The 12,999-nt window shown below is 46.9% G+C and overlaps 1 protein-coding gene across 3 annotated transcripts in view; it reads right to left on the bottom strand.

Moving 5' to 3' along the window:
* The window catches only part of STAC3 (SH3 and cysteine rich domain 3), a 121,947-nt gene that overhangs the window by 40,030 nt on the left and 68,918 nt on the right, over nucleotides 1-12,999 (bottom strand). For all 3 annotated transcript variants that reach the window (XM_085654628.1, XM_085654630.1, XM_085654629.1), the window contains 6 exons: nucleotides 10,058-10,310; nucleotides 6,462-6,559; nucleotides 5,770-5,851; nucleotides 4,756-4,853; nucleotides 3,453-3,516; nucleotides 1,541-1,590 (listed from right to left, as the gene is read on the bottom strand). In XM_085654628.1, the coding sequence (XP_085510754.1) occupies nucleotides 1,541-1,590; nucleotides 3,453-3,516; nucleotides 4,756-4,853; nucleotides 5,770-5,851; nucleotides 6,462-6,559; nucleotides 10,058-10,310 (645 nt within the window). The remainder of the gene's footprint in view (nucleotides 1-1,540; nucleotides 1,591-3,452; nucleotides 3,517-4,755; nucleotides 4,854-5,769; nucleotides 5,852-6,461; nucleotides 6,560-10,057; nucleotides 10,311-12,999) is intronic.

Below are 12,999 nucleotides of genomic sequence, written 5' to 3'. Positions count from 1 at the left end.
CTCACAGACATGATGGCAGTTACAGACAAGATGGCAGTCACAGACAAGATGGCAGTCACAGACATGATTGCAGTCACAGACATGATGGCAGTCACAGACAAGATGGCAGTCACAGACCAGATCGCAGTCACAGACATGATGGCAGACTATGAAATAGCCTACAAGAACGCAAGGCGGAAAAACATACACAAGGGACCTGACTTACAAACTGCACTTTGTAGCACGTTGTAATACAAAATGCAATTCACAAACTACATGGCGAGTTTTTTGACTCTACACTACCTACCAGCACCGGCTCCTCCATACAAGATGCAGTCACAGACATGATGGCAGTCACAGACAAGATGGCAGTCACAGACATGATGGCAGTCACAGACAAGATCACAGTCACAGACATGATGGCAGTCACAGACATGATGGCAGTTACAGACAAGATGGCAGTCACAGACAAGATGGCAGTCACAGACAAGATGGCAGTCACAGACAAGATCGCAGTCACAGACATGATGGCAGACTATGAAATAGCCTACAAGAACGCAAGGCGGAAAAACATACACAAGGGACCTGACTTACGAACTGCACTTTGTAGCACGTTGTACTACAAAATGCAATTCACAAACTACATGGCGAGTTTTATGACTCTACACTCCCTACCAGCACCGGCTCCTCCACTATGGCGGAGGAGCGTCGCCCCCCCAAAAACGTCAGAAAAGGAAAAATAAAACAATAATAAACACATTTTTTTTTCCTGCCGAGTGTTGGGGGCAGGATCAGGGGGATGACAGGAGGTGCGGTGGTGAACTGCTTTCAGTGCGCATGACACTTTGGCCGGCTGTCTCAGGCCGGCTCAACCGCCATGCGCATTGAAGCTCTCTAAAACCCAGCTGCGTTGCTAGGTTGGAAAGAACAGGCACAGACCCAGTCTGTCTGGGAGTGCAAATTTAGGGCGCTCAGGTCAATCCTGAAGCTGCTCTCATCCATGAGAGCAGCTTCAGGATTGGCCACAGGGCAGTCTGGGAGCCTGTGCCTGCGAGAAGAGGTGCAGAAGAGCACGACGCAGCCTGCTGCAGGTAAGTTTTAATTTTTATTATTTTTTCGATTTTTATTTTGCAGTCTCGTAACCTGTAAGCCACCCTCCCCTGCCTGCACGCCCACCACTCTTCCACGCACCGGCCGCTACTGCTCCCTACACTTAATGTGTGTTGTGTTTTCTGCTCAAACTGGGAAGTATCCCAGTGCAGAGAACTCCGCACACATAAGTAAAGGGAGTGTGGAGTCGTAAGACTTTGCACGTAGTTTGTGAATTCCAAGAAAGAAGTAAATTTACTACCAGGTGTAAGTTTACCTTTGTGAATCAGCCCCAAGATATCAGACTTGAAAGCCAAGCAGCCGACATGATGCCATACTTAAACGGAGCACACACTGTGGCGCACTAGAAAGTAGCACATAATGGCAAACTCGAGAGAAGCACACAAGATGGCAGACTTGAGGAGCACATAAGATGGCAGGTGGCACGTATGGGAAAAATAAAAGAAGGCACCTTGTCATCTGGAGCATTCTTCTCCCCTTTCTTGTCGGCTTCTGGGTTCCCTGAAAAAAGAAAACAATATCAGACTTGCATAAATGTGTGCATTTATTTTAAACAAGATTGGTGAAGAAGGCTTGCAGTTTGACTGAGCAGCAGAGGTAGGCCCAGAAGGCTGTCCATGACACACAGTGCTGGAGCGATAACGCTGAAGCTGGTGCAGTGGGCTCACCAGAGCACTACTGAGAATGCAATGAAAACCAACCCAAAAGCCATCGTTGGCTTACACACTGTACAGTGTGCTGCTTAAGACTCCATGTGTACTCGGATTCCCTCCAATGCCATTTTGCCTTGTAACTTTATTTTCTCCTAGGCTGTGTCCCATATTTCATTTTTTTTAGCAGTTTTTTTTGTTTGAAGTAGCAATAAACCACGCATCAGTGTCAAATCCTGGGGTGCATAAGGGAGTCACATCAGTATAAATACATTAATGCCAGTTCAAAATGATTTCCTTAAAGCCGTGGTCACTGCAGCTCCATTACAAACGTGCAGAGTCGTTGGGTGTGCGTCCCTGGTCACTAGCAGCCTGATTGCTCGGGTCCTTTGTACCTACACAGGACCAGCGGCCATGTTACTGTTCAGTAGGGGGTTCCCTAATGTCCAAGCCGTATACCTCACCACTCTGTGCACAAACGACAGCCAGTCACCCCCCTCTTTTATTTCTCAGGTTATGACAGGCACTTGTCAGTTACACAACAATCTAGGGAAGGGCAAACCAAGGATATCTGGGGGGAGAGATAAAAGCATAACAAAGCTTATGGGGAGTCACCGTCACATAACTGTCACTTTCTCTCCAAGACCTTATCATCAGGGCTGCGCTCTGGCCTAAGGAGGCACACAGGAGCAGCTTCAACAAGGGCTCCCGGGAGCCACTCCAGGCCACAGGAGGGTCGCCCTGTAACTGCGCCATGCCTTGGGAGAGACTCAGAAGTGCCTACAAGGTGCTCCTTCTTCCAAAATTAACCTCCTTTCTTTTGAGGCCTCCTTGTATCTTAACGCCTCTAAAAACCCCTGTACATTAGCATATCCAAGACCCTACCCGTACTGTGAACCAGTATAAAAATGCCTTTCTGGGAACCTCAGGACCAAACTTGAACTTTCTGACCCACCAGGACATGTTTCCACTACATTGGAGATCCCTTTTGGCATTGAGCAGAACTCAAATGAAAGAAAGAAAGGAAGAGGGGGCTGGACCTCTGCTCATCCCCCCAAGTCCTGGTCTCAAAAACTGCCACTAAGGAGTTGGACCCACTTGAAGTTCCTCTGTGGAACGACTGAGCCTCACATAGTGCAGGATACACCACGACGGCTAGACAGGAGGGCCTGGTCACCTTTTCAGAATGACCATGAAGCTGGGGGACACTGATGCAAATAGCACACCACCTGGTGGAAGGGAGGCAAGTTGCAGACAATTTAACAGCCAAAATGCAGCATAGTCAAATGTTGTTTTTCGTTCCACAGTAAGGGGAAATGCATAATGCTCGACTCCTGTCCTGCCATAAAATCCATCAAGTTCGCTGTTCCACTTCTGCCTGCCACAGATCAGAATCAGGTGAAATAAAGCCAGGAGAGCCATGAGCTGCCTGGATCGTGGACACCTTGAGCAGTCTGCGTGCCTCGTGTTGTACTCCCTGGGACTTGCCACTGAGAACCACAATAACGTCACAATTCCACACAAAATGTCGAAATGAGCTCATTTCCGTGGTTCACCTACACGTAGGATACTGGATGTTTTTACAGCCCAGTTTCGCTCTGCAAACAGTATCCAAATTGTCTGGATTTCCCCCTTTTCGTATTGAGCAAGTTTTCCCACCGATTACAATTGCAGCCTGGAAAACTGAACAGATCTATGTACGATGCCACCCACCTTCCTCGGGCTTTCCTTCTTCAGGCTTTGGGAGGTCTGGCTCTTCGTCCATCATGGTGGCGGGCTACGCGAAACCAATGGAAATGGGAGATTTGAGGTGAGGGAGAACAGCAGGAGCACCGGTGAAAAAGAAGGACAGAGAAAATAAAAAGAATACAGACAGAGAACGAGCCACCGGCGATGCAGTAACAGAGCACAGTAGTGTCTATGCGAGGCCACTGGAGGGGCTCTGGGGCAAGCACGAGCCCGAGGGCTACTCAGAGCTGACAAGTGAGGGAAGGGGTACATGGATGGACTTGCATGTGCATGAGAGTGGCAGGGCCTACTCATGTGCACTGGGCAGCACTAATGTATGTAATGGGGGCTCATCGTATCAGCATGGGGATTCTCAACTGCGCACCGCCAAAACTTGAAAAGGAGTCAAGGTCGGTTGCATGGGCAGGGAACTGCACATGCTCCAACACATGGGTGGGCTGGGGCTGCCCCTGGGCTTGCCACAGGGAGATGGCTAGCAAATGTACCTGGAGGTGGCAAGAAGTGCTCATGACGCTCTGCTTAATTAAGTACCTTAATCTCCACTTCCCACCCCCTTGGCTGCAACAATGTGAGAATCCCCTCATGAGATGTCACTAAATGAACGCCTGGGTGCATTCAAGGATAGACCAATCACTTCAAGGGACCAGGGTAGCCAAGAAAAGCTGTATTCATGCGTTAACAATATGTGTGGGACAACAGAGAAGCTACTGATGGGTCACACATGGAGGCGGTGAAGCGGGACCCTTCCCTCAAGGGGTACATTTCTAAGCTTACAATTGTATGAGGACTCGGGGTGCATGGTAATTCCAGGAGTATGCGCTGTTTGGGGGAGTATAGGTGACTTCCAACCAGGCACTGTTGGGGAAGCTCTCTTAGCAGAATGGATTAAATGTCGCATTCAGCGAAGGGTGGATGTGTGTTTTTAAAGATGGATTTTCTAATGTATTGAGATGTACTTTGCCTTATATGTTGATTGGAACTATGGTGAATTACAGCAAGGTTCCTGAATATTCCTATACATTGGCAGCATTCTTTGTTTTCTCGATCTGATGCAATAGTAATGTAACGAGACACAATGATGAAAGATGGTAAACTGGAATAAACAACAGCCTTCATAGAAACAGATTCGGGCATTAGTAATCCTTCTCATAAGTTGGATCCATGGACACCAGTGGTCCCACGCTTTCCCTTGGGAACAACGTTTGCACACTCACACAAGGGTTCAAGAGTACACTCTAACACACTCTAAAGGGGGTGGCGGACTCACGTTCTTCTTGTCTTCCTGTCCTTTCTTGCGCTCCTTGTTCGCCATTATGACCCCAGTCCTGAGTGTGTCGAACACAGGGTCTGTCCGATTGGCGGCAGCTAAGTTCCAAAACAAACAGAAAAGGTTGTGTGTTAATAACAAGGAGTGCCAAAGGGTATGGTGTGGAAAGGCAGGCGGTGCATCATCAAATGATGGAAAACAGGAAGAAACCTTCAAGTAGGAATGGCAGGAACCAAATACTCTGGGAGGGGGGTTGAGAAAACCACCGAGCGTGGAACAGAAAGAGACAAACCGTTGTTTTGTGACAAGTACGACAGAATTCACCATCTGAGGTGAAAAAGGACCACACTGGATTGGGAGAAACGATTTTCAGATTGTGGTAAGATTGTGGAGGGCAGTGTGGGCAGAGGACTGTCAAGTAGTGAAGAAAGTAGGGGCGTGGGGAAGAAGGGATTGCTGAAGAGCTGATGACCAAAGTGATTGTAGGAGGAGGGACAGAGAAATCTCAGGTGATTCAGTTGAGATTGACAAATGGTTAGACATAGAAGGAGAACTCACAGTTGGGTTACTGGAAAAGGTTTTTTAAATGATAGGTGTAGTATGAGGGCTGCTGGGAGCAAAAGAAGAGAAGAGAGGTGGAAAGCTATTTATTGGGACTCTAAGATCACTGAGGATAGGTAAGGGCCGAGGAGGGATGAATGGGCAGAATGGGAACTGCAAGATCAGTGATAGGAGAAGTGGGTGAGGAAAGAAAGACTTTTTTGAGCGAGTAAGGACAAATGAGGATATTTCAGAGGATAAACCCTGATGGAGGAAACAGCAAAGAGCGAGAAAACAGGGTTGGCACGACATGAGCCCTAAGGCAAGTAGGACAGATTGGTGACTGACTGCAGGTGACAGTAGAGGAATAGATGCCTGTGCGGTGATGGGTCGAGTGGTAGCCAAAGTACAATGTCTAGAGCATAGAGAGTGAGTCAGAGAAACCAGGGGTCATAGCGAGGTGTCCGTACTTACAGAAAGGCAGCAGGGCATTCACACAGGCGTTTTGTTGATTGCTGTACAGGGGTGAGCTGTAGGCCCTTCGGAAACCAGGAGGCTGAGAGTGGGAGAGAAGATTCATATGAAAAAAAGCAAAATGCCCGAGCAATAACTGTAGCCAGTGTCATCAAGAGAAAAAAAAATGAAATGTGTGCCACCACTGTAAACATCACTGGTGAGACCCCATGTGAGATACTGCATCATGTTAGCAAGGACTCAGAAATTTGGGGCCTAATTCTGGAGGCCTCAGCACTAATGATGGAGACCTTAAGTTGGCATTACTGTACTGATGTAAGGAGGCCTCATCTTGAGTTTTTCATCCAGTCTGGAGCACTGCACCCAGGTCTGGGGACCACATATTTAGCATTGTGCCCAGTTCTTGATGCCACGTCTGGAGGATTAAAGTCAGATGCAGAGTGTACATGCATGGTTCAAAAGTCAGAATGGCTTTACTAAAGCTCACCCCCTGAGCATACGATCACCAGCTTTTGGAGTGATAGCAATAGTTCCCACTCATTTGAGTAGACTGATTTGTCATGACTTATCGGAAAAAAATGAGAAAGTCCTCAAATCAGAATTGAATCCCAGATCCCAAACTCCCCAGCTTCCATGCCTCTACACCAGTAAGTTTACACCAACCACAACCAGAGCAATAATCCTGAACTTACAATCTTGCCAAAGCATTTCTGGAACTCCACGTACGACACACAGTGATGATGAATGTTGGTCTTGCAGTTCTTGCACCTCAACCCAAACTTGTTGTTCACTGGCCAAAAAGAAGCAAAAAGGAAAAAGCAAGCACAGTGTTAAGAAAAGAGGCGATACACAGACATGAACTTAAAGAAGAGGTAAGCTAAGGTCTGGGAGTGTTTATGGCAGAAATTGAGCTAGAGAATGAGAAACAAAAGTTATGCATTTTCAAGTGGTTCTTTAGTGTAGGTATCTTTTGCGGATCCCTAGATTGAGAACACCTTTCCTTCCACATGAATGATCTCAAAACACAGACAACTCATTTAGGGGCATATCAGCGACAACCGGCGATAATTATCGCTAAGCGCACTTAGCGCTAGGATAATTATCGCCGGCTAGCGTGGATTTTTATCGCTGAGACAGCGTGCTATTAGCAACGCTTATCTCAAAAGTGATAAAAATCCTAGTGCTAACTGCCAAACGTGAGATTATCGCTGGAAACCCAGCGATAATCCCACGAAGTTTGGCGATAGCTTGCTGATAGGGCCTCACATACTTAGCCATGATATCCACCTACCATAGGATATCATGGCTAAGTCAGTTTCAAAGCAGGCGTAAGGAAAGTAGCGATAACAGAGGTTATCGCTACTTTTCTTGTCGCTATGCTGCTTTGCGTGAGGCTTGATAATAGGAGAAATGTTGCTTAGCGACATTTCTCCCGTTATCCTGGGGAGGAAAGCCCACTTTGCTTCTCATTAGAGATACAAAGATGGACGTTAGGAATTCAGGCGCTAAGGCAAGGTTTCACGCGATAGTGTGACCTTGCTAATATAGCGATAAAATTATCGCTGCTTTTCGGCCGAAAACAGCCGCAAAAGCAGCGATAATTTTATATCGCCGCCTTGTAGATATGCCCTATAGTGTTTCACGTTTCTTAAAAAGGTCGGTCTCTTAGGGTTTCAAGCAAAGACAAAGGGAGGGGGCCCGCCAACCTTACTCCCTGGGAGCTCTTTGCAGGTCAAGTTTCAATGCGTTTATGCTAGCAACCATCTCAGAAGACTTCAGGAATGATAAGCAGGTCCTATTAGAAATCTGAGGAAGAGATCTTTTCCTGAACATTGTAATGTTCTGATTCTTTGACATGTTCAGATGGCCGGAATAGAGCACCAAGCTGTGAGAAACACACACCTAAAAGAGAGGCTTTGAGGAACCCATGAAGTAATACATTTTTAAGGAATGTGTTTCCACATGAGAATGAGAACAAGCCACGGTGAATAAATAAAGTTTAGCGATTACAGACCTATAGAGTTTTATGTTGCTGCCGTTCACATCTCCGCCAGAGGTACATCCTCAGTTAGCATCACAGACTGTCCAGAGGGAAAGGAAATAGATACAGCCACTACTAGAGGGGCCACTGCAAATGCAATGCACCCCAAAAAGCATCTCAGCACAGTATATATGAGTGGGCGGAACTTGAGGGAATAGATGGTCTCTAGGCAACCTAAACAAGCATTGGCATAGCCAATAGGTCTCGCCTTTGGGACCTTATAAGTGTTTAGCCATGCAACAGTTGCATAATTAAATACTTATAAGGTCCCAAAAGCGAGACCTATTGGCTATGCAAAGCGGCCGTGGGGCCGCGAAAATGAAAGTGATCGCGATGAAACATCAAAGCGGCCGTGCGGCTGCTAAAGTGAAAGTAATCGCGGTAAAGCGCAGCGCGCGCGCCCGTGCACATGCACTGTAGCTCTAGGCTGGACTTGTAGCACTTTTTGGAGCCCTCTCAATAAGTCTCGCCAGACCAGCGCATGCGCTGGGTCAGGCGAGACCTAAAAGGATGATGGAGCTGTCGAACAAGTGCTTGCTTGTTCCCATAACATAATTGGCACCCTTGTGGCAGAGAAAGCACTGCTGGATGCAGTTGCTGTCAGGTGGGTGGTGGCAGTGAACACCTGTACTTGGTCTTGCATGAATAAAATACATTTTCACATATATGTCTCTAGAGCCCTGACTGGATTATGGGTACTCTGCACACTTGTCCAGCCCCCCCCCCTCCCCCCCACACAGCTTCCTTGTTTCCTTACCAATGCTAGCGACGGTGCTCCAGCGACACAGTAGCTTCTTGTTTACCATTTTAGGTTTCCTGTTTACCTGTTGCATCCTACTTTTACCCCTTCTTTCCTGGACCTAGGTATGCCTCTTACCAGATCACGCCCCAACTCAGCTAAAATGCTTTACTTATCTATAACTATTTACTACCTTAAATGTAGCATTCACTGAGTTTGTGCTGTATTGCTCATTACTACAATGCACCACGTTTCCCAGAAATGCTAATAAAGTTTGTTACAAAAATAAAATCTATGCCTCTAGTGCGTGGGTACTCACATACACTTCCCCAGGGGCCAAAATGTTTGGTCTGTTATATGACCGAGGGCCACATTGATGTCAGCAGGGTAGTGGTCAGGGCAGGGGAGTTGATGGGGGGAGGGGGGGGGGGAGTAGGTGGTATGGTGGGTATAGGTGAAGCTAAATATGTATATCTAGTAGCCGGACTGCACAATGTGAAACCAGAAAACCTGGAATTAATCTCGGCTTCCCCACATAACCAAATTGTGTGATTTTAGGCAACTGTTTAATTTCACTTTCCCTCCTGTTTCTTCATTATACATTTAAGAGGACCTCAAAATATATGACTTTAGGATGTGGGCTGTATAAAACTTTCTCCTATGTTTGATTTAATAAACGATTATGTTGTTCATGTATATGAGGAACCCAGGCCCCCCAGAGGGTGCATGTAAACAACTGACTTGCCTCTTAGTTCACAGCTGGCATTGTTGTCAGGGTGGGTGGAAGAATGAATCTTTCTAAATTCATGTTTGCAAACTATCACTTTTAAAGTAATACTTCTCAATGCACTGATATAATCTCAAATACTAAGGAGAAATGGTTCCACATTTAATGAAATACCCCTTGTTGAATTTTAAAAAAGACTATCCTATTTCCACAGGTTTATTGCAAGATGTTTTCACTTTAACTTTAAACAAACGAATGCTGGTATATTTAATTATTGTTTAACATTAGTGCTGAGTCAAGCAAACAGCAGCCCAGGACTGCTGTTGCCTAGGGGGCCGCATATAGAGGTTAGGAGGGCCGCATACAGACCCTGGGCCGTAATTTGAGTATTACTGCTCTAGAGCCATACTTTACAAGGGTCCTTGATTGTCTGGGATCCCAGTAATCACCGCCACACAAGCCTTGTTGTCATCTGGTTAATGAATTACAGACAGCCAATGAAAAAGCAAAAATCAGCAGTCAGAGGCAGAAAATAGGCAAAGTAAATGGACCAGACTGCAGTATCTTCTAGAAGGTTTGATGATAGTCATCCAACTGTAAAATGGACCGTTCGACCCTGCCCATCTTTTGGTCAAGTGGTCGAGTCTTGCAGTGATCATTAACTGGAATACTGCCTCGGTCAGCAGCCCCCTATCAGCTAACAGAGGACGCGGATCTCCAATTTGGTGTCTACCATCACACTGTATGTTTCCAGGAGCTACGCCAAGGACAGTTTACTCACAGACAATCATGCGTGCGCAAACATCGCAGAACTTTGGTTTCTTCAGGTAGTGATCCTTAAACTTGTGCGGCTTGTCGTTGACTGGTCGTGGGGGCTCAGGCGGAGGCTCGTTATCCTCCTCTTCCTCCTCCTCTTCATCATCATATATGTAGTAGATGATAGGCCCAGAGTTGACCACCTCGCCGTTGGCCTGTGGCTCCGGCAGGATGTCCTCCTTGTCTTCCTTATGAAAAATGTTCTTGATCTTTTGCATCTGGGGAGGAAATGAGAGACACACAATAAAAAGAATCTGGGAAGGAGACAAATAGAAAGTAATGGAGGATGAAGACATGAATGTGCCTAGGAACAGGAAAATAATAGATAGAGAACGACTGTATAGTTGAAGGGGGACAACAGAGAAGGCAAATAAATTAGTGGAGAATATGTAGAGGGATTCAAGACCTACTGCTAGGATGATAAATTGGGCCTCACTGCAATCTAGAGTAGGTGGATACACACCCTTGTGTACTACTGCATACTCCAGCTACTGTGCTAAATATAGGCACCCCCTGAGCTTAAATCTTAAGCCAGCTTTAGTGCATGACCATCGGTCTGCTGGTAGTCTTTTTGAAGCCCTAGCTAATAATAATATGTACAATTATCTTGTATAACATAACCTTGTACAATAACACATACAATCTATTCTGTTCTTAAAGAACACATCTTATCCTGTACTAAAATATGTAAGGGATGGAATGGCTCCTATATCCAGGTACACAGGTGATAATGTGTACCTTACAAACTAGACATATGTGTAAGAGAAGGTTTTTTCTCCACGTCCTGGGGCAGTCAGTTATTGTCCTTTACCACCGGGGTCACAGGGGCTTATGGTACTACTGCACACAATTGGATATTTGAACCTCACTTTGTACAATTGACTCACCAGGGTTAGCAAGGCCAAGCAGGCCAGGATTATGGACAGTGTTAGCCTATGGATTTGAACTGTGAAGGCCCAGTCTTCGAATTTCTATGGATCTTGTAAGATGTTAACATACTTTTGATCACAAACTCTGACTGTCAAGTAAAGGTGCCATGGAAAATACTATTTCAAACAAGAACATCTGCCTCTCTGCTAGCTTCTCTCATTGGTGGCTGCTAGGGAACGGTGACGCGCAGGCAGGGCAAAGGGGGTTAGAAAAAAAAGAGCAGAAAAGCTGCTGAATGCCGATCACCACCTCTCCTTGGTTTTGCCTCAGTTCCTGGCTCCCGGCAGCACACAGGCTCCCAAACTCCCCGAGCCAATCACAATATTGCTCTCTGCAGCCTGACAGCAGCGTAGTGATTGGTCTGAGGAGAGCCCTGGTTCAGTGCTCAGACAAGGAGTGGGAGACTGTGCATCTTCTCCACCTAGGCTGTGCAAAAGTGTGCATGACTGTTTGGCCAGCCCAAGACGGTCGACCAAACAGTTATGCGCACTTAAGTGCACCAACCACTTCTCTCCACGCTGGCTGTGACGACAGCCCAGCCGCCCCTCCCACCCCGTAAAACAGTCGAAGAATGGAAAAATAAATGGTAATAACATTGTGTTATTACAATTTTAAATTTCCTTTTTGCACTGCTCAAAGAGCAGTGGGGCAGCCGCTGGCTTCTCTGCAGTTCCGGAATCAAGGAGCTAGCTCAAAAGCTCTGTGTTAATGTCATGCTCTGTGCCGTCCCCAAACCACCACACTAAGGTGAACTGGAGATCACAGCCAAACTATAGGTGGTGACTGGTTAAAAAGGGGAAAAGCACAGCATCTTTAGATCATGGACTCGCGCTTATAACAGCCTCTGCATTCTGCTGCTGTAACTGGATCATTAATAAACACGGTTTAGGGGACTACCTCAGGCCTGAACTGGCTCCTGCAAATTTCAGGATGCCAAGTGGTTCTGATAAATCGGACAAGACCTTGGAATTGGCACAAAAGGATGTCACGAAACCGCTAGGACCTGTAGCTTGGAAAATGGACAGTAGTTTGGGAACCCACTTTACTGGCTGCCACCCACCAGGGACAGTAGGCAAAAGGAGGCACACTGGTTGTTAAGGTTGGAGTCAATGGGCCACGGGATCGTGGAACTCGCGCACTAGAGTTTGCGGGACAATAGTTCTGTGTTACAGGATGTTGGGTCACCAGGTCCTGGTCGGTTGCAAGTCTTAAAAATGGTGCTGTAGCGCTTCAAGCTCAGAATCTTTTCAAAACAATGGGTAGTGACATGAAGTGAGGGTCATGTTGTAAAGGCAAGGCAGCCTCAAATTTAAAATTTACAGCTAATGAGAGGGAGGGGCATTTCCTCAAGCACAATGTTCCCTGCACTACAGTGGAACAGCATAACAGATTCTCAGTGTGATGAGGACCGGAAAGTCACATGACAGACATCTCAAGGAGAGCTCACCTGCTGCTTGGGATATTGAGTACCTGGGGCCATATTATGGATGGGGCGCATTTTTCTGGATTGCGCTGGGCGCACCTTTCAAAAGGTGCGCCCAGCGCAATCCAGGAAGATGCACTGTATTATGATGAATGCGCTGCCCTCAGGGCAGCCACAAACTTGTGCTGCCCTGGGGGCAGCGTATTTATGTGAAAAACGGAGCAGCTGCTTTGAAGCCGCTCCGTGTTTTCACAGTGCAAGCGGCAACCCGCCTGCACTTTTGAAGGAGATTAGAGCTCCCCATGCAGGCAGGTGCAGTGAGTGACTGCACCCGCCTGCAAGGGGATGTCTGGGGAGTCCACAGAACGCCCTTTGCCCTTCCAGAGGGCTGCCATCAGGGGGCGCACTGACAGTGTATCATCTTTTATTTGGCGCGCTGTCAGTGCGCCTCCAGAGAGCTTCTTTGCCTCTGTGCCCACGTCTGTAGTACGGCGCAGAGGTAAAGGGATTCCCTAATTTGCATGGGGCACGCCCCCTTGCAAATGAGGAAACAC

The sequence above is a fragment of the Triturus cristatus genome, chromosome 4_1 (genome assembly GCF_964204655.1).
Source record: "Triturus cristatus chromosome 4_1, aTriCri1.1, whole genome shotgun sequence".
Taxonomy (NCBI): domain Eukaryota; kingdom Metazoa; phylum Chordata; class Amphibia; order Caudata; family Salamandridae; genus Triturus; species Triturus cristatus.
This window is presented reverse-complemented; position numbering and strand designations above follow the sequence as displayed.